Source organism: Hyperolius riggenbachi, chromosome 11 (assembly GCF_040937935.1).
Source record: "Hyperolius riggenbachi isolate aHypRig1 chromosome 11, aHypRig1.pri, whole genome shotgun sequence".
Taxonomy (NCBI): domain Eukaryota; kingdom Metazoa; phylum Chordata; class Amphibia; order Anura; family Hyperoliidae; genus Hyperolius; species Hyperolius riggenbachi.
The window spans coordinates 64,159,220-64,187,034 of record NC_090656.1 but is presented as its reverse complement, the minus strand read 5'-3'; the positions used below and the strand labels follow the sequence as shown (position 1 = coordinate 64,187,034).

General features: G+C 47.1%; 1 protein-coding gene across 5 annotated transcripts in view; it reads right to left on the bottom strand.

Moving 5' to 3' along the window:
• The window catches only part of PIEZO1 (piezo type mechanosensitive ion channel component 1 (Er blood group)), a 345,137-nt gene that overhangs the window by 157,965 nt on the left and 159,357 nt on the right, over nucleotides 1–27,815 (bottom strand). For 4 of the 5 annotated variants that reach the window (XM_068260853.1, XM_068260854.1, XM_068260855.1 and 1 more), the window contains exons 3-6: nucleotides 26,474–26,596; nucleotides 25,939–25,981; nucleotides 21,958–22,123; nucleotides 7,077–7,257 (exon numbers count right to left, since the gene is read on the bottom strand). In XM_068260853.1, coding sequence (XP_068116954.1) covers nucleotides 7,077–7,257; nucleotides 21,958–22,123; nucleotides 25,939–25,981; nucleotides 26,474–26,596 — 513 coding nt within the window. Of the gene's footprint in view, nucleotides 1–7,076; nucleotides 7,258–12,215; nucleotides 12,280–21,957; nucleotides 22,124–25,938; nucleotides 25,982–26,473; nucleotides 26,597–27,815 lie in introns of those variants that run through there. The other variant, XM_068260857.1, reaches the window with a different exon arrangement.

The window sequence follows — 27,815 nt, the reverse complement described above, 5'->3', positions numbered from 1 at the left end:
AGGTGAAAATTGCTATGGTTTTTAAAGGGGAAAAACCCTTGAAGGTGAAGTGGTTAAACACACTGTGTGGTTGAGGGGGGTGACTATGCAAGTAAACGAAAGCCCAAAAACACAGCTGAGCCATGTCTATATATATATCTGACAAAACTCTGTGAGGCATGATTAATGATGTCACTGCCTTGGCTGCAATCTGGCTCTCTATTGGCAGACACCCAGCCAAGGCTGCCAGCACTATATGTAATAGATCGTTTTTTATAGAACGCATTGTTCATTTGCTCAGACACTTAAAAACACAACAATTAGAAATAAAGGGGAACTGAAGAGAGAGGTATATGGAGGCTGCCATGTTTATTTCCTTTTAAGCAATACCAGTTGCCTGGCAGCCCTGCTGATCCTCTGCCTCTAATACTATTAGCCATAGCCCCTGAACAAGCATGCAGCAGATCAGGTGTTTCAGACTTTAACCACTTGAGGACCACAGTCTTTCTACCCCTTAAAGAGACACTGAAGTGAAAAAAAAAATATGATATAATGAATTGGTTGTGTACTATGAATAATTTCTAGAAGATTAGCAGCAAAGAAAATATTCTCATACTTTTATTTTCAGGTATATAGTGTTTTTTCTAACATTGCATTATTCTATAATATGTGCAGATTACACAACACTCAGCATTCAAAATGAGTCTTTCAGAGCAGTCTGTGAAGTAATGACCTCACCTCTAGCAGAGAAAAAGTAAACAGTTCACTTACAGTTGAGATAATAAAAGTCAGATAACAGCTCTCTCCACGACTAACTTAGTCGGAGAGCTTAATGGCTTGTTTGCATAGAGATAACAACTGGAGTTTCTCAACTCTTCCTGTACTGGAAACAATTAGACTGATGTATCTGATCTTAATGTTTTATTTCTTAAGCAGGCCATACACTGGCTCGATTCCTGGCCGTTTCGACAGCAGATTAGATTTTGGGATCGAATCTGCTGCCAATCGTTCGTGGTAAACGCAGCCGCCGATCCGATTTCCTCCCGAAATCGGATCGGTCCGTCGATTACGCCGTGCAGGAAATTACCCTCGATCGCCCGCGGGTAAAGTGCACGTCGCTAGCGGCGGCCGATCCGATCAAGTATACATTACCTGAGGCTGGCTCCCGGGCGTCTTCTCCGCGCTGCACGGCTCTGTTCCGGCTCCATCCATCCCGGCGCTTCCTGTGTCACTGCAGTGACCAGGAAGTTCAAATAGAGGGCGCTCTATTTGAACTTCCTGGTCACGGAGTAACACAGGAAGCGCCGTAATGGAGGCGGAACAGAGCCGTGCAATGCGGAGAAGAGGACCCGGAGCCAGCCTCAGGTAATGTATACGGGGGGGGGGGACAGGCGGCAGGAGCAGCTCAGCAGATGGTGAATCGGTTTCAGGCTAAAATCGATTCACAATCTGTTTGCAGTAAAGGCAGCCATACGATCCCTCTCTGATCAGATTCGATCAGATAGGGATCTGTCAGCTGGTCGATCTAATGGCACATCGACCAGTGTATGGCCACCTTTAGCTGTACTACACATACAAATCATAATATCATAATTTTTTTTTCGCTTCAGTGTCTCTTTAAGGACCAGAGCCTTTTTCTCCATTCAGACCACTGCAGGTTTCACGGTTTATTGCTCAGTCATACAACCTACCACCTAAATGAATTTTACCTCATTTTCTTGTCACTAATAAAGCTTTCTTTTGGTGCTATTTGATTGCTGCTGAGAGTTTTAGTTTTTATTATATTCATCAAAAAAGACATGAATTTTGTCAAAAAAAAAAAGACTTTTTTAACTTTCTGTGCTGACATTTTTCAAATAAAGTAAAATTTCCTATACATTTGAGCGCGAAAGTTATTCTGCTACATGTCTTTGATTTAAAAAAACCCATTCAGTGTATATTTATTGGATTGGGTAAAAGTTAAAGCGTTTACAAACTATGGTGCCAAAAGTGAATTTTCCCATTTTGGAGCATCTATGACTTTTCTGACCCCCTGTCATGTTTCATGAGGGGCTAGAATTCCAGGATAGTATAAATACCCCCCAAATGACCCCATTTTGGAAAGAAGACATCCCAAAGTATTCACTGAGAGGCATTTATTTATTTATTTGTTGTATTTATAAAGCGCCAACATATTACGCAGCACTGGACAATAAATAGAGATACATACAATATTTAGGGGTGACATACAGCAAAATGACAATACCTGAATACAATAAAGACCAGATCATGCCGCACAGTATGAGTACAAGGTAATGCTTAGTCAGTCACTGGATTGAGCATGGAGATTAGGCAAGTTAGGTTCACTCAGATGCATAGCATGGGTGCACAGTAATGGAGGTGCATGATCAAGTTGGACACAAAAGGAGGAGGACCCTGCCCAAAGGCTTACAATCTAGAGGGAGAGGTAGGGACACGAGAGGTAGGGGACCAGAGTTCAGCTGTGGGTTTAGAGCACTTGTGAGGGGTAGTAAGCCAGAGTGAAAAGGTGAGTTTTGAGGGCTTTCTTGAAAATTTTGAAGGAGGGGGCTGCCCTAATGGGTGGAGGTAGGGAGTTCCATAGTGTTGGAGCAGCTCTTGAGAAGTCCTGGAGGCGTGCATGGGACTGGGTGATGCGGGGGCGGTTAGGCGAAGTTCATTGGAAGAGCGGAGTGAGCGGCTAGGTGTGTACCTCTGAGTAAGATCGGAAATGTAGTACAGTATCTTGAATCTGATTCTGGACTGGATAGGAAGCCAGTGGAGGAATTCACGGAGGGGATCCGCCATGGTGGAGCGATGGGAGCAGTGGATAATTCTGGCTGGTGAGTTCATAGAAGATTTTATTTTTGTCACAAGTTAGCGGAAAATGACACAGTGACAAAAAAAAAAAAATGGAAAAAAGTTTCCATCTCTTCTAACTTGCGACAAAAAAAAATTAAAATCTGCCACGGACTCACTATGCTCCTCTCTGAATACCTTGAAGGGTCTACTTTCCAAAATGGGGTCATTTGTGGGGTGTGTTTACTGTCCTGGCATTTTGGGGGGCATTTTGGGGGGTGCTAAATTGTAAGCACCATGGTAAAGCCTAAAGGTGCTCATTGGACTTTGGGCCCCTTAGCGCAGTTAGGCTGCAAAAAAGTGCCACACATGTGGTATTGCCGTACTCAGGAGAAGTAGTATAATGTGTTTTGGGGTGTATTTTTACACATACCCATGCTGGGTGGGAGAAATATCTCTGTAAATGACAATTTTTTGATTTTTTTTTTACACACAATTGTCCATTTACAGAGAGATTTCTCCCACCCAGCATGGGTATGTGTAAAAATACACCCCAAAACACATTATACTACTTCAGAGTACGGCGATACCACATGTGTGACACTTTTTTGCAGCCTAGGTGCGCTAAGGGGCCCAACGTCCTATTCACAGGTCATTTTGAGGCATTTGTTTTCTAGACTACTCCTCACGGTTTAGGGCCCCTAAAATGCCAGGGCAGTATAGGAACCCCACAAGTGACCCCATTTTAGAAAGAAGACACCCCAAGGTATTCCGTTAGGTGTATGGTGAGTTCATAGAAGATTTTATTTTTTGTCACAAGTTAGTGAAAAATGACACTTTGTGAAAAAACTATAAAAATCAATTTCCGCTAACTTTTGACAAAAAGTAAAATCTTCTATGAACTCGTCATACATCTAACAGAATACCTTGGGGTGTCTTTTTTCTAAAAAGGGGTCACTTGTGGGGTTCCAATACTGCCCTGGCATTTTACGGGTCCAAAACCGTGAGTAGTCTGGAAACCAAATGTCTCAAAATGACTGTTCAGGGGTATAAGCATCTGCAAATTTTGATGACAGGTGGTCTATGAGGGGGCGAATTTTGTGGAACCGGTCATAAGCAGGGTGGCCTTTTAGATGACAGGTTGTATTGGGCCTGATCTGATGGATAGGAGTGCTAGGGGGGGTGACAGGAGGTGATTGATGGGTGCCTCAGGGCGTGGTTAGAGGGGAAAATAGATGCAATCAATGCACGGGGGAGGTGATCGGAAGGGGGTCTGAGGGTTTGGCCGAGTGATCAGGAGCCCACACGGGGAAAATTAGGGCCTGATCTGATGGGTAGGTGTACTAGGGGGTGACAGGAGGTGATTGATGGGTGTCTCAAGGTGTGATTAGTGGGGGGAATAGATGCAAGCAATGCACTGGCGAGGTGATCAGGGCTGGGGTCTGAGGGTGTGGGCGGGTGATTGGGTGCCCTAGGGGCACATAGGGGTCTAATCTGATGGGTAGCAGTGACAGGTGGTGACAGGGGGTGATTGATGGGTAATTAGTGGGTGTTTAGGGGAGAGAACAGATGCAATGCACTTGGGAGGTGATCTGACGTCGGATCTGCGGGCGATCTATTGGTGTGGGTGGGTGATCAGATTGCCCGCAAGGGGCAGGTTAGGGGCTGATTGATGGGTGGCAGTGACAGGGGGTGATTGATGGGTGATAGGTGATTGGCAGGTGATTGGCAGGTGATCAGTGGGTTATTACAGGGAAGAACAGATGTAATTAATGCACTGGCGAATTGATAAGGGGGGGTCTGAGGGCAATCTGAGCGTGTGGGTGGGTGATTGGGTGCCCGCAAGGGGCAGATTAGGGTCTGATCTGATAGGTAACAGTGACAGGTGGTGATAGGGGGTGATTGATGAGTAATTAGTGGGTGTTTAGAGAAGAGAACAGATGTAAACAATACACTTGGGAGGTGATTTGACGGCGGGTTTGCGGGCGATCTAATAGTGTGGGTGGGTGATCAGATTGCCCGCAAGGGGCAGGTTAGGGGCTGATTGATGGGTGGCAGTAACAGGTGGTGATTGATGGGTGATTGACGGGTGATTGACAGGTGATTGACAGGTGATCAGGGGGGATAGATGCATACAGTACACGGGGGGGGGGGGGTAATCAGGAGTCCCCAGGGGGCAATTTAGGGAATTAAAAAAAAAATAGCTTTGACAGATAGTGACAGGGAGTGATTGATGGGTTATTAGGGGGGTGATTGGGTGCAAACAGTGGTCTGGGGGGTGGGCGGGGGGGGGGGGGGTATCTGAGGGGTGCTGTGGGCGATCAGGGGGCGGGGGGGGGGGGGGGCAGATCAGTTTGTTTAGGTGCAGACTAGGGTGGCTGCAGCCTGCCCTGGTGGTCCCTCGGACACTGGGACCACCAGGGCAGAAGGCAGCCTGTATAATACACTCTGTATACATTACAAAGTGTATTATACACTTTGTAGCGGCGATCGCGGGGTTAACAACCCGCCGGAGCTTCCGAACGGCCGGCGGGTTGTCGTCGCGGGTGGGCGGAGCCAGTTGCCGGGGGAAGCGCGCGTCATCAATGACGCGATCGCTCCCCCGGCATGCCGAAAGGACGCAATGCCCTTGGGCATATTGCGGTCCTTTTGGCGTCCACTTTGCCGCCGCCCATCGGCTGTGGGCGGTCGGCAAGTGGTTAAAGTCAGATTTGACAAGACTAGCTGCATGCTTGTTTCTGGTGTTATTCAGATACTACGGCAGAGAAATAGACCAGCAGGGCTGCCAGGCAACTGGTATTGATTAAAAGGAAATAAATATGGCAGCCTCCGTATACCTCTTACTTCAGTTCCCCTTTAATGATGTAGAAGGACTGATGCACAGGATCAATGGTTATCTGCAAGTGCAAGCAGCAGTAGAGCCAGCAATTTCCTAGGATCAATGGTTACCTGCCAGCGCAAGCAGCAGTAATGCCAGTGATTTCCCAGGATCAATGGTTACCTGCCAGCACAAGCAGCAGTAACGCCAGCGATTTCCCAGGATCAATGGTTACCTGCCAGCGCAAGCAGCAGTAGTGCCAGCGATTTCCCAGGATCAATGGTTACCTGCCAGTGCAAGCAGCAGTAGTGCCAGCGATTTACCAGGATCAATGGTTACCTGCCAGTGCAAGCAGCAGTAGCACCAGTGATTTCCCAGGATCAATGGTTACCTGCCAGTGCAAGCAGCAGTAGCGCCAGAGATTTCCCAGGATCAAAGGTTACCTGCCAGGGCAAGCAGCAGTAGCGCCAGTGATTTCCCAGGATCAATGGTTAACTGCCAGTGCAAGCAGCAGTAGTGCCAGCGATTTCCCAGGATCAATGGTTACTTACTAGTGCAAGCAGAAATAGTGCCAGCGATTTCCCAGGATCAATGGTTACCTGCTAGTGCAAGCAGCAATAGTGCCAGCGATTTCCCAGGATCAATGGTTACCTGCCAGCGCAAGCAGCAGTAGTGCCAGCGATTTCCCAGGATCAATGGTTACCTGCCAGTGCAAGCAGCAGTAGTGCCAGCGATTTACCAGGATCAATGGTTACCTGCCAGTGCAAGCAGCAGTAGCACCAGTGATTTCCCAGGATCAATGGTTACCTGCCAGTGCAAGCAGCAGTAGCGCCAGAGATTTCCCAGGATCAATGGTTAACTGCCAGTGCAAGCAGCAGTAGTGCCAGTGATTTCCCAGGATCAATGGTTAACTGCCAGTGCAAGCAGCAGTAGTGCCAGCGATTTCCCAGGATCAATGGTTACCTACTAGTGCAAGCAGAAATAGTGCCAGCGATTTCCCAGGATCAATGGTTACCTGCTAGTGCAAGCAGCAATAGTGCCAGCGATTTCCCAGGATCAATGGTTACCTGCCAGCGCAAGCAGCAGTAGTGCCAGCGATTTCCCAGGATCAATGGTTACCTGCCAGTGCAAGCAGCAGTAGTGCCAGCGATTTACCAGGATCAATGGTTACCTGCCAGTGCAAGCAGCAGTAGCACCAGTGATTTCCCAGGATCAATGGTTACCTGCCAGTGCAAGCAGCAGTAGCGCCAGAGATTTCCCAGGATCAAAGGTTAACTGCCAGGGCAAGCAGCAGTAGCGCCAGTGATTTCCCAGGATCAATGGTTAACTGCCAGTGCAAGCAGCAGTAGTGCCAGCGATTTCCCAGGATCAATGGTTACCTACTAGTGCAAGCAGAAATAGTGCCAGCGATTTCCCAGGATCAATGGTTACCTGCTAGTGCAAGCAGCAATAGTGCCAGCGATTTCCCAGGATCAATGGTTACCTGCCAGCGCAAGCAGCAGTAGTGCCAGCGATTTCACCACTGCTTCCAGGAGCTTGTGGGCTGCCTCCCTGATCCGTGAGGCCAGCACCCCATCCTGCGGAGAGGCCGGAGCATTCTCGCTGTCAACTTCATCCTCAGTGTCTTCCTCTCCAGTATCCGTCTGTCTCGGGTCATCATCTTCCTGTAACCAAAGACAGATATACATTGTACCAAGTGCACTTCCTGCATCATTGCTATGATTTATACCATAAAACTAACCTGGACTTACTATCAGTTCAGCCATACAGAGCAAGGATTACCAGGAAACAGAATTGCAGCTCGTGTCTCTATATATCACACACAGGGCAGACTGATCAATAATGTGCAGCAGTTATATAGAGCGGTCAAACGCGTGCTTCATTCAGCAGCAGGACCCTGCATGGCTGCTATGCTCAAATGTGCCACATTTTGCTGGCATTTTCTTTACATCTATCTAAAAAAAAAAACCTTGAAAGTGTACCCAAGACGATGTGTGGCATGATGACATAAACATGTGTATGTACAGCGTAAAGCACATTAATAACCAGGCTATTTTACTTGTTTTATTTTGTTGCCTGAAAGCATTAATCTCTAGGCATGGAAGTGACAGCTTCTGTCTTGTCGGGAATATAGTAAGCATCACTGATAAGCAAATTACAGCCATAAAAGTTTTCCTGGCAGAATACATCTTCTGAGGGCAGGGAGATATAACATACATGAACTATTACCCCTTTTAACACTCTGGGACACTTAATAGGCTGCCACTGTAAAACATTCAACCAACTTTGTAAATGTTTAACCACTTTGTCCACAGGTCAGTAGATATACGTCCTCTGGGACTTCATCTAAGCCACAGGTCAGTAGATCTACTGACCTGTATTGAAGCAGTGCTGTACAGGATTGGGCTTGCTCCTGTGCACATTTCTGGCACTATCTGATGCAGCACTAATTGGTGAATGGGAATATAAGTTTCCTGAGCTAATGAGATTTATTTTTAGTATTAAAAATACTTTTATTTTCTCATTCATAGTGAAAAACACACTCTGTAGCATTATTTCAGAATCAAATATCTTCACCACAAATTGTGACCGGAACATAATGTAAGTTTTGTGATAAGCAGTAAGAATAGCCAAACAAAATTTGTGTTTATTATCTACAGTAGCACTTTTTATTTTTAAACTGGAATTGGCAAAACTGAGAAATACATGTTTTTTTATATTTTTTTTCTTTGTTTCCCATTAAAATTCATAGAAAACAAAATTGTTCGAGGGAAAAAATGGCATACAATGAAAGCCTAGTTTGTCTTGAAAAAAACAATATATATTTCATTTCTGTGTCATAAGTAGGGATAAAGTTATTTCTGATTAAATAGGGACATAGCTAAACTGTCAAAACTGCTCTGGTCAATAAAGTTGAAAACAAGGTCTGGATGCAAAGTGGTTAAATATAAAACAACAGTCAGGAACAAAGCAGCAAGCTTACAGTGTGATGCGAAAGTTTGGGCAACCTTGTTAATCGTCATGATTTTCCTGTATAAAGCGTTGGTTGTTGCGATAAAAACTGTCAGTTAAATATATCATATAGACACACACAGTGATATTTGAGAAGTGATAAACAGAAGCGACAAATAGTGAGAACAGTCAGAGTCAACCCACAGATCAGCACCAAAGACCTACAACATCATCTTGCTGCAGATGGAGTCAATGTGCATGGTTCAACCATTCGGCACACTTTACACAAGGAGATGCTGTATGCGAGAGTGATGCAGAGGAAGCCTTTTCTCCGCCCACAACACAAACAGAGCCATTTAAGGTATGCTAAAGCACATTTGGACAAGCCAGCTTCATTTTGGAATAAGGTGCTATAGACTGATGAAACTAAAATTGAGTTATTTGGGCATAACAAGGGGCGTTATGCATGGAGGAAAAACAACATAGCTTTCCAAGAAAAACACTTGCTACCTACAGTAAAATATGGTGGTGGTTCCATCATGCTGTGGGTCTGTGTGGCCAGTGCAGGGACTGGGAATCTTGTCAAAGTTGAGGGATGCATGGATTCCACTCAGTATCAGCAGATTCTGGAGACCAATGTCCAGGAATCCGTGACAAAGCTGAAACTGCTCTGGGGATGGATCATTCAACAAGACAACGACCTTAAAAACTGCTCAAAATCCACTAAGACATTCATGCAGAGGAACAAGTACAACATTCTGGAATGGCCATCTCAGTCCCCAGACCTGAATATAATTGAAAATCTGTGGTGTGAGTTAAAGAGAGCTGTCCATGCTCGGAAGCCATTAAACTTGCATGAGCTAGAGATGTGTTGTAAAGAGGAATGGTCCAAAATACCAAATACCTTCAGCCAGAATCCAGACTCTCATTGGAACCTACAGGAAGCCTTTAGAGGCTGTAATTTCTGCAAAAGGAGGATCTACTAAATATTGATTTCATTTCTTTTAAGTGGTGCCCAAATTTATGCACCTGCCTAATTTTGTTTAAACAATTATTGCACACTTTCTGTAAATCCAATAAACTTCATTTCACTTCTCAAATATCACCGTGTGTGTCTCCTATATGATATATTTAACTGACATTTTTTTATCATAACAACCAACGACTTATACAGGAAAATCATGACGATTAACAAGGTTGCCCAAACTTTTGCATCCCACTGTATTGTGCCATTACACACACATGCAATAAAGATCTGACCAAACGGCCAATAAGGTGTGCGTTTTTTTTCCCCCTTAAATATAAAATAAAAACCATGGGATACTTAATTGCATTTATCCTCCTACTCCTAAAAATTACTTTTTTGTTTTTTTTTGTTTATCTCATCAGTTTATTTTCCCATAGGGTTCACTTTAAGACTGTCAAGTGGGTGTGGCCAAGCCTGTGGCAAATCACAGGATTATGCAGACACAGACAAGAGTAAGAACATTTTCAGGGGTGGAATAGAGACGGGATTCAGATCCAACTTTCACTTACATTTTTTGCTCTACAGGAACTAGAATTTTATAATCTGAATCAAAAAGCCCATAACGATCTGGAAATGGATTACTGTAATTAATGAAGCTATAAAAGTATAGCAAAAATAAATAGATAGGTCTATCATGTTAAGCCAATTATCATTCTGAGAATGCATTGTATATTTATTGTCATGCTTTGTTCTTTAATAAACTTTAAAAAATAAAAAAATAAATAAAATTATAAAACACAATTGGTCAAAATATAGACCACGTCTCTAGTCTGGAAAATGAAAGTGTCCAAAAGTTAAAAATGAGTAACAAGGGTTGCTGTTCTGTGCACTTAAAGAGTGAAAATAATTAATAAACCACCTATGATCAGTTTGTGAAAAGGAATAGCTTTCTCATGGGAAAGGGGTATCAGCTACTGATTGGGATGAAGTTCAATTCTTGGTCACGGTTTCTCTTTAGAGGACAGGTCAGAGGTTAAAAAAACAAAAAAAAACAAATCATCTACGTACATGGGACTTCCTGCAGCCCCTAGCAGCCTATGTGTCCCTTGCCGCAGCTCCGCTCCCAACCGGTGCCCTCCATTGCAGATGCCGACCTCGCCAGATCGCATCTTCTGCGCAAGCTTGTGCTCATATAGCCTGGAGCATTCTGCGCAGGTGCAGAAGTACTGAATGCTTCCTGCTACAGGAGTGCAACCTTGATCAGCGTGGCTGCGTACTCGCAGACATCTGCAATGGAGGGGACCCTGGGACACCAGCTGGGAGTGGAGCTGTGACAAGAGACACATAGGCTGCTAGGGGCTGGAGGAAGACCCAGGTACATAGACCTTGGGTTTTGTTTTTTAAATCCCGGATGTGTCCTTTCATTGGCCGGACAGGAAGATGGGGGTTTCTAGGCATTCCGTACTCCAGGTAGAGGGCTTGCACAGAAAGGAAAGTGAAGCACAAGCTTAGAGTTAAAGCAGATCCGAGATGAAAAACTAATAATAATAAGTAACTTGTCTATATATCTTATCTAAAGTTTAGATAGTTTACACAGCATATCTAGCTGCAGACAGCTTCAAAAGTTTATGATTATTTATTCCTGTGTTACAATGAGGGCAGCCATGTTCTGTTTGTTACATTGTCACAGGCTGAGGGCTGGAGATGCTATCAGCTTGCCTGTGTGTAAATTCAGTCCCCTCTCCGCTTCCCCTCTGCCTCTGAAATCAATGGCTAGTAACCTCATCCTCCTCCTCCTGCCTAGACTGAGCTCCCATAAGCCCTTGCTACAGTGCAAGGCACAAAAGGAGCTGTGGGCGAGGCTTGTTTAGTTTATAGGGAATTGGAGTATTAAAACAAAACAAAAAATATTTGGCTTAAGGAATGCCCTATAAACTATATGAAAGGAACACAATTATGCAATGAGTAAAAGTTTATCTCTGATCCACTTTAATTATGGAAATTCAGAGGTAGTTTTACAATTAAAATGTATTAATGTGTTTACGTAGATTAAGGCGTGTGCAGCAATGAGCTATATTTATAGCAATTTCTTAAATTGGGAATTTCTCCTATGTATGTTAGAGGTTTTGGTTGAGCAAGAGCTGGAAACCAGTTTTTACTTGTTCCTTATAACAGCGGCTCCCACTGGAAACTGCACAAAACAAGGTTATCTCTGGGTAGGCAGCAGATTTCTGCCATCAACACTTGTAGTTTGCCCAGGTTTGCTTTGTGTATGATCTGGCTCTGTTGCCTAGGGCCTGGAGAGAGTTTGGGGCCTGGTGGGTGCTAGCCCCACCAAACCTAACTAAAAAAGCCAGGTGACCATCAGCGGTGTGCAAACACTGCTGTCTTGCCTCGGGCCCCATTACATATTAATCCTTTTCTGCTCATAGTAACACATAAAACAAGAACCGGTCAGATTCTTCAGGGAGAGTGGAGGGGAGTCTGAAAGCAAATATGAACTGAAATTTGAGATCCTTATCACCCGGCTAGGACAGTCATTCATGATGCTCTCAGTTAAACATGCAGTGTGAGGTCAGGTGTCCAACATCACCGACAACACAGTTCACGATTGGTTGTGTTGGATCCTCAGTTACCGATCATCATTGTTAAAGGACCACTCCACCCCAAAAAAGTAAGCAGTTAAAATCTGACAGAACCGACAGGATTTGGGCCAGTCCATCTTCCTCGTATGGACATCTCAGGGTTGTATTTGATTTCAACAGCATTTCCTGAACGGCAGTTGCTAAGTCTACCTGACAAAATAGTGTGCACGTGAGTAGGGAGGCTGGCTGGTATCTCACTATTTTGGCAGTTAAAGAGCCCCCGAGGTGTGTTTAAAGAATGTTATCTGCATACAGAGGCTGGATCTGCCTATACAGCCCAGCCTCTGTTGCTATCCCAAACCCCACTAAGGTCCCCCTGCACTCTGCAATCCCTCATAAATCACAGCCGTGCTCTGAGGCTGTGTTTACATCTGTAGTGTCAGTCTCAGCTGCTCCCCTGCCTCCTGCATAGCTCCGGTCCCAGCCCCCGTCCCTTCCCTCCAATCAGCAGGGAGGGAAGGGATGCAGGCGGGGACTGGAGTTCTGCAGGAGGCGGGGAGAGCAGCAGACTGACACTATAGAGATAAACACAGCCAACTCTGACAAGCTGTTTGTCAGCAGCGTGGCTGTGATTTATGAGGGATTGCAGAGTGCAGGGGGACCTTAGGGGAGTTTGGGAAAGCAACAGAGGCTGGGCTGTATAGGCAGATCCAGCCTCTGTATGCAGATAACATTCTTCAAACCCACCTCGGGTTCTCTTTAAACTGCCATTCAGGAAATGCTTCTGAAAACAAAGCAAACCCTGAGAATCCCCCATGAGGATATGGGCTAGTCCAAAACCTGACGTTCTTTCAGATTTTAACTGCTTAATTTTTTTTTGCTGGCGTGGTCCTTTAAAGACGAACTGCAGTGAAAATAACGTAAAGAAAAAAAACGCTTAATTTATACAATAATTTATAAAGGATTTATTCAATGTTTGCCCATTGTAAAATCTTTACTCTCCCTGATTTACATTCTGAAATGTATCATATGGCGACATTTTTACTGCTGACAGGCGAGGTCTGTGGAAAGAAATGATGCATTTTGGGCAGCTGGAAACCACTGTTTTTTCCCACAATGCAACAAGGCTTCCACAGTGTGAGGTCAGTACCCTGGTGCTGACATCACACTGTGGGAGGAGTTTACCACAATATCAGGCATACAGATCCCCCCCCCTTCCCCGATCTATTCTAGAAAAGGTGGAGCTTTCTCGTGGGAAAGGGGGTATCGGCTACTGATTGGGATGAAGTTCAATCCTTGGTTACAGTTCTTCTTTATTAAGCTAGCAAGGTGTACCCTGTTGTGCTACCCCCTCCCCTCTCTATAGAATGAATATCGGCTTCTCCAGTAAGTGCTGTATGTATAATGCTGTGCCATTACTGCCCTCCCTCAGAGGCTGCTGGGAAACCCTGTATGAGTGCCAACTTCACCCCACCACTGTCCCTGGACACCCTCCGATGCCCTCTCTGCCACCATATCAGATTCGGTGCCAATTAACTGGTGAAGGGTTAGTGCGCTGTACACTTATTGGCTGGGTCAGGACTTAAGTGAATTTACAGGACTTTTAAAGCAGTAGGATCGGCCATACTATTCCAGGGAAAGAACACACATATATAAGTAGATAAATACTTGATCTACTTACATAACACATGTATCGTACTGTCCACGTTTGGATTTCAGTGAATGTTATATAGTAAATGACGAGAATTCTGTTCCTGGTGGGGGCCATGTCTTTTGCCCACAGTAAAGGCTAACTCGTGATGTCATTTCTGCCCTTTACTTTTTTTCTTGTCTCCTCCAATCACTGAGTCACCTGAGCCTTGCTTGTAAACACAAGTTAGTAGGGGATCAGGTTTCAGATAAGCAGCAGACAGGGAAATAAAGGGTAGAGGAGGAGTATATTATAGATAAAAAGAACCCCCAGCATGCAATTCTTTGGCACCGATGACTAAAGAGCCAGTGCTCCTAAAGTATATGATAACTCCAAATCATAACAGCAGAAAACGTTTTGAAAGTTTTAAATGCAGGATTAGCATCTTTACCACTTAATACACTCAGACCAGTTGCTGTTTAAATTTGATTTTTATGGTGACGATACCGCTTTAAGTCACAAAATGCACATCTGCTCATCATGGCTCAAATCCCAGCCAGGCAGCTCTTACAAGACCCCATCCAGCACAACAGCAAAGATTTATTCACTCTGCCACATATAGATCTACAGCACAAAAAGCAAATAGCAAGTGAGAAGCGTAGTAACCCATCTACACAAGACATTACTACTCTGCCTGCTGTACCCTGACAGCTAGTGAATGCCAGCCTGAGCCCAGCACAGTTTTTTTTTTTTTTTTGCAGTATGCAATAAAATACTCAAATAAATAAAAAGATTTATACAGTATTTACCTTGGGCTTCCTCCAGCCCCATCCGCTTGGAACGCTCCCACGCTGCCGTCCTCCGATGTCTGCAGCTTTGGTACCGGGTCCCGTCACTTCCGTCAATCGGCTCCAGTCTATGCAGGAGAAGTGCGCTCTTTGCGTATCTCTCCAGCAGCCGCCGGACAGATACGTAGAGGGCGCACTTCTCCTGCGTAGACTGGCTCTGACTGACGGAAGTGACGGGACCCGGTACCAAAGCTGCGGGCAGCGGAGGAGGGCGGCGTGGGAGCGATCTGAGCGGATGGGACTGGAGGAAGCCCCAGGTATGTATGCTTTTTTTTAATTATTTGAGCTCTGGTACATTTTAACTGCAAGTGTTGTACAAATAGTTTTGTGCATAATGAATGTACATTTTTAAAAGAAAATCTCTGCCCCATTTTGTAGATTCTCATGTCCTCCTCTGTAACTTATAGATTACCAGTCAGCAAGGACACAGCCAATCACTCTCCCCCTGCGCACCCATGTGACTGAATGGGGTGGCGTTTCAGATTGACACAGTAGCGTAGCTAAGAAGCTATGAGCCCCGATGCAAGTTTTACAATGGGGGGGGCTCCTCCCCCCCCCCCCCCCCCCCCCCCCTCAATGAGCGTTCCCAGCTGATGCCAAAAATGTTATATAGGACCTACTCAGAATTTGACAGCTATCAGATGGTCTCTGAAGGACTCCAAAACACCTCCCAACTGCTTTTCATAACTCCATGCAAACAAGTACATGGCTGAAAGTAGCAATGGTTCAAGAAAACTAGGCCTCTGTCATACTGAGAGACTTAAGGTAGCCATACACTGGTCGATTTGCCATCAGATTCGACCAACAGATAGATCCCTCTCTGATCGAATATGATCAGGGAGGTATCGTATGGCTACCTTTACTGCAAACAGATTGTGAACGGATTTCAGCCTGAAACCGTTCACAATCTGTTGTGGTGGTGGTGGTGCTGCCGCCGCTCCCCCCGCCCGCATGCCCGCATACATTACCTGCTCCGCCGGCACGACTCCAGTCCCCAGGTCTCCGCTGCTCCGTGTCCGCGCTGGTCTCCAGGTCCAGCATGCTTTACTTCTTCCTGCCCGGCAGGAAGTTTAAGCAGTAGAGCGCCCTCTACTGTTTAAACTTCCTGCCGGGCAGGAGGAACTGAAGCATGCCGGAGACCAGTGCGGACACGGAGCAGCGGTGACCGGGGGCAGCCGCGCCGGCGGAGCAGGTAATGTATTGCCGCTCTATTGCGTCGGTCGTCGGGCACTCGAACGCCGCTAGCGACGCGCTCCCTACCCGCGGGCGATCGATGGTAATTTTCCGCACGGAACGATCGACGGGATCGGATGAAATGGATCGAAATTCGGCGTGTAGCGCGAACGATTGGCAGCAGATTCGATCCCAGTGATCGAATCTGCTGTCGAAACGGCTGCAAATCGGGCCAGTGTATGGCCAGCTTAAACAATCAGTGTTTGCACAGACATGACTCCGGCTCCTTGTCTGACAGTGCTTGGGAAAACGGGGTCGGGGGATATTTATCTCCTATTAAAACTACCTCCTGGGACAGGATAGCATCACATATGAGGGAAAAAGAGAATGTTACAGAACCCCTCAAGTGAGAAGAATATGGAGTCTGCCATATCTATTTCCTTTTGAACAATACCAGTTGCCTGGCAGTCCTGCTGGTCTATTTGGCTGCAATTGTATCTGAATCAAACCTGAAACAAGCATGCAGCTACTTCGGTCACATGTCAGTCAGAGCACTTGATCAGCATGCTTGTTCAGGGGCTGTGGCTAAATGTATTAGAGGCAGAGAATTGTGCATTGTTTAATAGGAAAGAAATGTGGCAGCCTTCATACCCCCCCCAGGAAAGTTGTCCTTTAAGTGTAATGCTGTGTAGGGCATGTGTCGTGACATGAGCTTTACGTGGGATCACTTGTGTTTAAAGAGTTTCTATATAAAGAAATTTGTGGGGAAAAAAAAAAAAAAAAAGTGTCCAGCGTAGTTGTTGGTGGACAACCTCAGACAGAAAGGGTTAAAAACATCTGGAGACCCCGAAGCTGTCAGGGCAATGTCAGCCAATGAGGTCACATGACTGGCACAGCTGGTCTCGCATGCCTTCTGCTGCCAGCGTGAATGTAAATAAAGCATCTGGGCCAAGAAAACAAGCCTGGGAGCTGTGCTGGACCTCTCAGCGTGCGACTGTGGGTGGGGAGCATGGAAAATCTAACAGAGGGGGAGGAAGCATGAGGAGAGGAGCCGAGAAAAGAGGAAAATGAAAAATGACATGAAAAATAAACACACTAAACTCAAACCACTCTATTACCCAGCTTGGCCTGCTCCTGCCCCTCCTGTCATCCTACACACAGCCCGCTCTCTCACTCAGCATGGCCTGCTCCTGCCCCTCATCTCATCCTACACACAGCCCGCTCTCTTACTTAGCATGGCCTGCTCCTGCCCCTCCTGTCATCCTACACACAGCCCGCTCTATTACTCAGCATGGCCTGCTCCTGCCCCTCCTGTCATCCTACACACAGCCCGCTCTATTACTCAGCATGGCCTGCTCCTGCCCCTCCTGTCACCCTACATACAGCCTGCTCTATTACCCAGCTTGGCCTGCTCCTGCCCCTCCTGTCATCCTACACACAGCCCGCTCACTCAGCATGGCATGCTCCTGCCCCTCCTGTCATCCTACACACAGCCCGCTCTATTACTCAGCATGGCCTGCTCCTGCCCCTCCTGTCATCCTACACACAGCCCGCTCTATTACTCAGCATGGCCTGCTCCTGCCCCTCCTGTCACCCTACATACAGCCTGCTCTATTACTCAGCATGGCCTGCTCCTGCCCCTCCTGTCATCCTACACACAGCCCGCTCTATTACTCAGCATGGCCTGCTCCTGCCCCTCCTGTCATCCTACACACAGCCCGCTCTATTACTCAGCATGGCCTGCTCCTGCCCCTCCTGTCATCCTACACACAGCCCGCTCTCTTACTCAGCATGGCCTGCTCCTGCCCCTCATCTCATCCTACACACAGCCTGCTCTATTACTCAGCATGGCCTGCTCCTGCCCCTCCTGTCATCCTACACACAGCCCGCTCTATTACTCAGCATGGCCTGCTCCTGCCACCCTACATACAGCCTGCTCTATTACTCAGCATGGCCTGCTCCTGCCCCTCCTGTCATCCTACACACAGCCCGCTCTATTACTCAGCATGGCCTGCTCCTGCCCCTCCTGTCACCCTACATACAGCCTGCTCTATTACGCAGCATGGCCTGCTCCTGCCCCTCCTGTCATCCTACACACAGGCCGCTCTCTTACTCAGCATGGCATGCTCCTGCCCCTCCTGTCATCCTACACACAGCCTGCTCTATTACTCAGCATGGCCTGCTCCTGCCCCTCATGTCACCCTACGCACAGCCTGCTCTATTACTCAGCATGGCCTGCTCCTGCCCCTCCTGTCATCCTACACACAGCCCGCTCTCTTACTCAGCATGGCATGCTCCTGCCCCTCCTGTCATCCTACACACAGCCTGCTCTATTACTCAGCATGGTCTGCTCCTGCCTCTCATGTCACCCTACGCACAGCCTGCTCTATTACTCAGCATGGCCTGCTCCTGCCCCTCCTGTCACCCTACACAGCCCGCTCTCTTACTCAGCATGGCCTGCCCCTCCTGTCATCCTATACACAGCCTGCTCTATTACTTAGCATGGCCTGCTCCTGCCCCTCCTGTCATCCTACACACAGCCTGCTCTATTACTCAGCATGGCCTGCTCCTGCCCCTCCTGTCACCCTACACAGCCCGCTCTCTTACTCAGCATGGCCTGCCCCTCCTGTCATCCTATACACAGCCTGCTCTATTACTTAGCATGGCCTGCTCCTGCCCCTCCTGTCATCCTACACACAGCCTGCTCTATTACTTAGCATGGCCTGCTCCTGCCCCTCCTGTCATCCTACACACAGCCTGCTCTATTACTTAGCATGGCCTGCTCCTACCCCTCCTATCATCATACACACAGCCCACTCTCTTACTCAGCATGGCCTGCCCCTCCTGTCATCCTACACACAGCCTGCTCTATTACCCAGCTTGGCCTGCTCCTGCCCCTCCTGTCAACCTACACACGGCCCGCTCTCTTACTCAGCATGGCCTGCTCCTGCCCCTCCTGTCATCCTACACACAGCCCGCTCTCTTACTCAGCATGGCCTGCTCCTGCCCCTCCTGTCATCCTACACACAGCCCGCTCTCTTACTTAGCATGGCCTGCTCCTGCCCCTCCTGTCATCCTACACACAGCCCGCTCTCTTACTCAGAATGGCCTGATCCTCGTGTCACCCTACACACAGCCTGCTCTATTACTTAGCATGGCCTGCTCCTGCCCCTCCTGTCATCCTACACACAGCCCGCTCTCTTACTCAGCATGGCCTGCCCCTCCTGTCATCCTACACACAGCCTGCTCTATTACCCAGCTTGGCCTGCTCCTGCCCCTCCTGTCAACCTACACACAGCCCGCTCTCTTACTCAGCATGGCCTGCTCCTCGTGTCACCCTACACACAGCCTGCTCTATTACCCAGCTTGGCCTGCTCCTGCCCCTCCTGTCATCCTACACACAGCCCGCTCTCTTACTCAGCATGGCCTGCTCCTGCTCCTTGTGTCACCCTACACACAGTCTGCTCTATTACTTAGCATGGACTGCTCCTGCCCCTCCTTTCATCCTACACACAACCTGCTCCATTACTCAGCATGGCCTGCTCATGCCCCTCCTGTCATCCTACACACAGCCTGCTCTATTACTCAGCATGGTCTGCCCCTGCTCCTCATCTCATCCTACACACAGCCTGCTCTATTACTCAGCATGGCCTGCTCCTGCCATCATACACACAGCCTGCTCTAATACTCAGCATGGCCTGTTCCTGCCCCTCCTGTCATCCTACACACAGCATGCTCTATTACTCAGCATGGCCTGCTCTTGCCCCTCCTGTCATCCTACACACAGCCTGCTCTATTACTCAGCATGGCCTGCTCCTGCCTCTCCTGTAATCCTACACACAGCCTGCTCTATTACTCAGCATGGCCTGCTCCTGCCATCATACACACAGCCTGCTCTAATACTCAGCATGGCCTGTTCCTGCCCCTCCTGACATCCTACACACAGCATGCTCTATTACTCAGCATGGCCTGCTCCTGCCCCTCCTGTCAAAATACACACAGCACGCTCTCTTACTCAGCATGGCCTGCTCCTGCCCCTCCTGTCATCCTACACACAGCCCGCTCTCTTACTCAGCATGGCCTGCTCCTGCCCCTCCTGTCATCCTACACACAGCCCGCTCTCTTACTTAGCATGGCCTGATCCTCGTGTCACCCTACACACAGCCTGCTCTATTACTTAGCATGGCCTGCTCCTGCCCCTCCTGTCAACCTACACACAGCCCGCTCTCTTACTCAGAATGGCCTGATCCTCGTGTCACCCTACACACAGCCTGCTCTATTACTTAGCATGGCCTGCTCCTGCCCCTCCTGTTATCCTACACACAGCCCGCTCTCTTACTCAGCATGGCCTGCCCCTCCTGTCATCCTACACACAGCCTGCTCTATTACCCAGCTTGGCCTGCTCCTGCCCCTCCTGTCAACCTACACACAGCCCGCTCTCTTACTCAGCATGGCCTGCTCCTCGTGTCACCCTACACACAGCCTGCTCTATTACCCAGCTTGGCCTGCTCCTGCCCCTCCTGTCATCCTACACACAGCCCGCTCTCTTACTCAGCATGGCCTGCTCCTGCTCCTTGTGTCACCCTACACACAGTCTGCTCTATTACTTAGCATGGACTGCTCCTGCCCCTCCTTTCATCCTACACACAACCTGCTCCATTACTCAGCATGGCCTGCTCTTGCCCCTCCTGTCATCCTACACACAGCCTGCTCTATTACTCAGCATGGCCTGCTCCTGCCTCTCCTGTAATCCTACACACAGCCTGCTCTATTACTCAGCATGGCCTGCTCCTGCCATCATACACACAGCCTGCTCTAATACTCAGCATGGCCTGTTCCTGCCCCTCCTGTCATCCTACACACAGCATGCTCTATTACTCAGCATGGCCTGCTCCTGCCCCTCCTGTCATCCTACACACAGCCTGCTCTTTTACTTAGCATGGCCTGCTCCTGCCCCTCCTGTCATCCTACACACAGCCCGCTCTCTCACTCAGCATGGCCTGTTCCTGCCCCTCCTGTCATCCTACACACAGCATGCTCTATTACTCAGCATAGCCTGTTCCTGCCCCTCCTGTCATCCTACACACAGCATGCTCTATTACTCAGCATGGCCTGCTCCTGCCCCTCCTGTCATCCTACACACAGCCTGCTCTTTTACTTAGCATGGCCTGCTCCTGCCCCTCCTGTCATCCTACACACAGCCCGCTCTCTCACTCAGCATGGCCTGTTCCTGCCCCTCCTGTCATCCTACACACAGCATGCTCTATTACTCAGCATAGCCTGTTCCTGCCCCTCCTGTCATCCTACACACAGCATGCTCTATTACTCAGCATGGCCTGCTCCTGCCCCTCCTGTCATCCTACACACAGCCTGCTCTATTACTTAGCATGGCCTGCTCCTGTCCCTCCTGTCATCCTACACACAGATCACTATTACTCAGCATGGCCTGCTCCTGTCCCTCCTGTCATCCTACACACAGCATGCTCTATTACTCAGCATGGCCTGCTCCTGCCCCTCCTGTCATCCTACACACAGCCTGCTCTATTACTTAGCATGGCCTGCTCCTGTCCCTCCTGTCATCCTACACACAGATCACTATTACTCAGCATGGCCTGCTCCTGCCCCTCCTGTCACCCTACATACAGCCCGCTCTATTACTCAGCATGGCCTGCTCCTGCCCCTCCTATCATCCTACACACAGCCCGCTCTATTACTCAGCATGGCCTGCTCCTGTCCCTCCTGTCATCCTACACACAGCCTGCTCTATTACTTAGCATGGCCTGCTCCTGTCCCTCCTGTCATCCTACACACAGATCACTATTACTCAGCATGGCCTGCTCCTGCCTCTAGTGTAATCCTGCACACAACCCGTTCTTAGGCTCAACACACACCATACAATCTTGGTTGTTCAATCTTACCACTTTCATGTAGTATAAGAGCTTATCCAATCAAGCATTCAAGGTATTTTCAATCTGTTGGCCCTTATACTACATAGATTTGGTAAATCTGTACAACCAAGATTGTATGGTGTGTGTTGAGCTTTAGTGTAGATAAGGTTGTATCTGGGTGTATATAATGGCACGGTATAGAAAATAGCTGGAGAGAAACCTAGGAGAAAAGTGAGTTAAAGTGAGGGCGTCAGAGACAGCAACCAGCAATGATAGAGCCAAGGGTCTGTCATATTCTCCATCAGGTCCCACATTGCCCACCTGTTCCATCACATCCGTCGACCTGTGGACTCTACCCCTCGGCGATGGAGAAGCCTGCTTCCGCAGCATACGGTTACACAATCCCAGGCACACGGCAGACACCAGGAGCATGCCTAGATCCGGAGACACCAGCCGTATGGTATTGGCCCAGTCGTGGATGTCCAGCCTGCGGGGATTCAGAAGGAGATCAGTAAATACGAACGGGACACAACAGAAGAGATAAATCTAGAATTCCAACATAGCGTCAGGCGAGGGAGGCCTATGACAAAACACGTGGCAGAGATTTAACTTGAGGTTTTGATTTTGGCATTGGTAAAACCATGGTGCCACTAGCTTCTTGGTAAATGTGTAGCAATACGCAGAGTGGCTGCTGTGGTACACAAGACAAAGAGGTGCCACCTATTGTGTGGTGACAGATTGGGCCAAACTCATGGCACACAGCCTGGGGGGGCACAATGCATGGCACAGCAAGGGGCACAAAGCATGGCACAGTCTGGGGGGGCACAACACATTGCACAAAATCAGGAGGCACAAAGCATGGCACACAGCCTGGGGGGCACAATGCATGTTAGTCTGGGGGCACAATGCATGGCACAGTCTGGTGGGCACAACACATGGCACAGCCTGGGGGGCATAACGCATGGCACACAGCCTGGGGCACAATGCATGGCACACAGCATGGGGGTACAATGCATGGCACAGCCTGGGAGCATAAAGCATGGCACACAGCATGGGGATACAATGCATGGCACACAGCATGGGGGGCACAATGCATAGCACAGCCTGGGGGGCATAAAGCATGGCACACAGTTGGGTGGGCACAGCGCATGGCACACAGCATGGGGGCACAATGCATGGCACATAGCCCTGCACAGTCTGAGGGGGCACAAATTATGGCACACAACGCATGGCACACAGTCTGGAGGCATAAAGCATGGCACAAAGTCAGGGGGCACAATGCATGGCACACAGCCTGGAGGGGCACAAAGCATGGTACAGAGTCTGGGGGGGCACAAAGCATGGAACACAGTCTGTAGTCAGTTAAAACCTGAACACTTGTGTTGGTAGAGCCTGTGTGCATTGGCGCGGCCGTACTGTGCAGGCACCAGTAGGGGTCGCCGTAGCACGGAGCTGCTCGTGCACAGAGGGGAGCGCAGCCATAAGCCCCGTATTCAACATTAATGCCAAAGCATCCCAGTGCAGGAACAAAGTAAGACCTTTGGGAAGCCTGTGCACTATTCTCTACTGAGGCGCCCCGAATACGGCTGCAGTAGCACTTTATTTGGCCTGAGGAAGTGGGCTAGATCCCACGAAACGCGTTGCCTGTGCTTGTTAATAAATATTTCTATTGAAAGTAAGTTGTCGTCTATGAGGTAAGCCACCTCAATCTTTTAGTTTTCAGTTTTTACTCCATTGGGAGCCTCTTCAACCCTTCTGTGTCATACTCCCCTCCATGGTTCAGTGAGGGGAGTCCCATACAACTTGAGGTGGAATCCACGCCACCTCACGTTTTGAGAGTGCAGGAGGTTCTTTACCAAGAGAGTGACCGCCTCCAGGATTGCTGGCATACCTAAGTAGAGTCAGGTATAAGACACTCCACCTGCTTTAAGTGGTCGGTTGCCCCGTGTGCAACCCACCTTTGTGAGTATTCCCCCCCACCCCCATTCCCTTTAGATTGTAAGCTCGCAAGGGCAGGGCTCTCTCCCCCTTTTGTGTCTTGGTAACCACTATACATTTTATTCATCATGTTAATTTTATCACTGGCATTACCAATTGTATAATTTGTATTTTGTATCATTCTGTGTATTTTGTCACTAATTATGTATCTTGTATATTGGTGTATAGCATTGTCTGTATTATTATGTACCTCATGTTCGTCTCTTACTTTGTACAGCGCCACGGAATATGTTGGCGCTTTATAAATCAATAATAATAATAATAATAATAATAATAATAATAATAATAAGTATCCCCTTTTTGAATCCCTTTACCTATCCATTTATCTGTGACATACTGCACGATTTGGGCTCCGAACAATACCAGTTGCCTGGCAGTCTTACTGATTTCTTTGGCGGCAGTAGTGTCTGAATCCCACACCTTAAACAAGCATGCAGTTAATCCAGTCACACTTCAGTCAGTCAGAGCACCTGATGGGCATGCTTGCTCCAAAGCTATGGCTAACGTATGGCTGCTCAGTAACAAAAAATATCAATAGCATTACAGAAATTTTATATTTAGATCCCTATTGAGGCCTTGCGGATACAGACTGCCACATTGGTAAATCCACATGGACTCCTTCCTTAATAGTTGTTTATCAAAGTCCCCTCTTCTGGGGCTTAGATTTAATTTATATATACCAATTACTTTAAATCCAGACACATCTGAATTATTACCAATGTGGCAGTCTGTATCCGCAAGGCCTCAATAAGGATCTAAATATAAAATCAATTCTGTAATGCTATGGATATTTTTTGTTACTGAGCAGCTATTCCGAGTTTTATCCACAAAATGTCACTACTGATACTTCATGCGTACAATTGTATTTTTAAATAACGCTAATGCGTCCCAGCTTGCCTATAAAATGGAGAAGCCGCGCACATGCGCAGTACGTCTGAGGAAGTCAATGTGACGAAACGCGTCACGTTCTGTGTGACGCCGTACCAGGATGCGGCCTCCGTGGCGTCCCCCGTGCCTCCGCATCTCTCCTCTCGCAACTGCCGGCAAACCGACGTCATCATCGCAGGTAAGTATAAACTACTATTCACGCTTGAAAGGTTGCTGTGCCGACTGTCAGCTACCCAGGTGGACCGAGTGGATACCTCCCGCTGGGACATCCCGCTGGAAGGTTCATAGCAGAAGGTTCACTTAAGGATACGTTAGTTATTGAGTTCAGAAGCTAATCTCTGGTATAGCGATTGAGGTTTGTCCTGTACAGGACTGTAATGGATGCGTACATGCTTATGCATAGAGGCTTGCTAGATTGATGCATACGGGGCGATTGAGGTTTATAACTGTCTTCACTGGATTTCTGGCTGTTACAAATAGAAGTCACTTGATCTATGGGCCTGAAGAATAAATTGGTGTACACAACACAGTTCTGGTTCAATGGGAGTGCACTCCAACAAGGACTAACTTATGGCCATTAATACTAGGTGCTCTGATCTTTTTAAGGGGGGTGTTTTATGTATTAATTGTACTGATGAATTTTGATGCTTGATATTTAATAAAGCGGTTTGAATTGTAATTATGCTCTAGGCTCCCCAATCCAATTTTTTGCTTTACGCTATGTTTGTTCCACCATTTCCCTCAGAGTTTTAGTGTGATCCGGGTGCAGTAAAGCAAGTCTATGAAAGCACCTGGGCAGAGTGAAGCAAACTTTCTCAACATATAACAAGTGTGATAGCTGGTGCCATTTGGTCAGCATATATATCTGGTGAGCCTGTATTTTATTCAGTGGTATCCTTTTGGATGAAGGTGTATGAGGTGTATAGCGCACAACGGTCACAAGTGTGGTATATTGGAGTTTGAACTGGATTACGCTATGGTCTCTCCCTTTGTGTTTATTTTAGGATACATGCAGTGGAAAGAAAGAAGATCTTGGAGAAGAATATATCATATGTTCATGCTTGAATTGCTGATCTGTAGATTAATCAGCAACAACATCTGGTGAGAGTATTTCATTCTATTGGTATTTAGTATTCTATTGGTAATAGTATTTCATTCTATTGGTTTGCGGATAAGGACTGTGTTGGATTTTATGATAAGACTGTGTGAACGCTGCATAAGCTCTGTTATTATTATGTATATAAGGATTATAATACCCCCCAATCTTGAAGCGATCCAAGCTTTTTGGTTATAGTGAGCTAAGTCGCTGTTTAGATATTATGTCATATATATATATATATATATATATATATATATATATATATATATATATATATATATTTACATTACAGCAAACAGCCAAAAGTTTCCTCTTACCGGGTCACTCCGACATGGCGAGCCAATACTTCCCAGTCACTACCTGCAAATACAAATGAAAGTAGACACAGACTTAGTTTTGTAAAATAAAAAAAATAAAAAAAACTGTAAAATTTAAAATACGAATGTACACAAATCTATAACATGTGCATTTGTCTCTGGGTAAACACTTCCTATGTGTCTGTCACTTAAAGCAGGCATTTATCAACGAACTGGTAAGCTGGAGGCGGCTAGATTTGTCTCCTATTAAACCATGCACATTGCCTGGCTGTCCTGCCAATCCTCTGCCCCTAATACGTTTATTCGGATCAGGTGCTCTGACTGAAGTGTGACTGGATTAGCTGCCTGCTTCTTCCAGGTATGTGATTCAGACACTACTGCAGCCAAAGATCAGCAGGACTACCAGACAACTGGTATTGTTTACAAGGAAATAGATATGGCCACCTCCATATGCCTCTCATTTCAGGGATTCTAGAACATTCTCTTTTTCCCCTCATATGTGAAGCTACCCTGATGGTTTCTGTGCAGTACGTACAGTTGTGTCCCAGGAGGTCGTCCAGTCCAGGCACAGTATGGAGGCACAGCTGGAAGATGAGCTGCGAGGCCAGGAAGATGATGCTGATAGCCAGCAGGGATTTCAGGAACCTCCCCGTGTGACCTACAAAACAAACACCCAATGATCAAATATATAAGATATTAAAATTAATGCTTTTCCTGTTTCTATTACCAAGCTCAGTTGCCCTTCCTCAGATTGGCTTTAGGCCAATTAATTATTTATTGTATTTATAAAGCACCAACATAGTACGCAGCCCTGGAAAATACATACAATAGTACAAAAGATGATAGGCATAACAAGGTTATACAACATAGGACAGTGATGGATAGCCTTGGCACTCCAGCTGTGGTGGAACTACAAGTCCCATGAGGCATTGCAATCAGGGCTGTGGAGTCGGAGCCGTGGAGTCGGGCAATTTTGGGTGCCTGGAGTCGGAGTCGGGAAAAAATGCACCGACTCCGACTCCTAATGAATTTGTAACTGTAATTAAAATAGAAAATATGATAAAATGTTCTATTTCTCAGATAATAGTCATTAAAAATAACGTATATATACAGTAATAGCTGTGCTTAGTCCACAAAAATGAAATAAACCAATCAAAATGAGTTACTTGTGCTGCTTCAATAAAGCAGTCCCCGTATTTTTAAGGTCAGATATACACATCTGATTGTGACTGTATATATGATGTGTACACAGGAATCTCATATATATACTAAATAACATCTATGCTGTAAGAATAAAGCCTGATGTGTAGCCATGTCACTAATAGAGATGGTCAACGAGATGGAAATAATTCTGCATTGATGCTGATTTATGCAAATATATGCACTCCCTTTGCTGATGAAATCAAATAATTTGATATGTTGTTAAAATTTGGTTTGGTGACTACAAATTAAAGGGCAACTGAGACGGATGAAAAGTAAAGTTTTATACATACAGTACCTGGGGCTTCCTCCAGCCCCCTTCAGGCTAATCAGTCCCTCGCTGTCCTCCACCACCCGGATCTTCTGCTATGAGTCCTGGTAATTCAGCCAGTCAGCGCTGTCCGGCCGCATGCCGCTCCCACAGCCAGGAACATTCTGCACCTGCGCAATAGTGCTGCACAGGTGTAGTATGCTCCTGGCGGCGGAGTGTGTGCATGCGAAATACGCCCGACTGGCTCAAGTACCTGGACTCATAGCAGAAGATCCAGGTGGTGGAGGAGGACAACGAGGGACTGATTATCCTGAAGGCGGCTGGAGGAAGCCCCAGGTATGTATAAAACTTTAATTTCATCTGTCTCAGGTTTACTTTGTTACACAGTAGTACTATACTCTACATA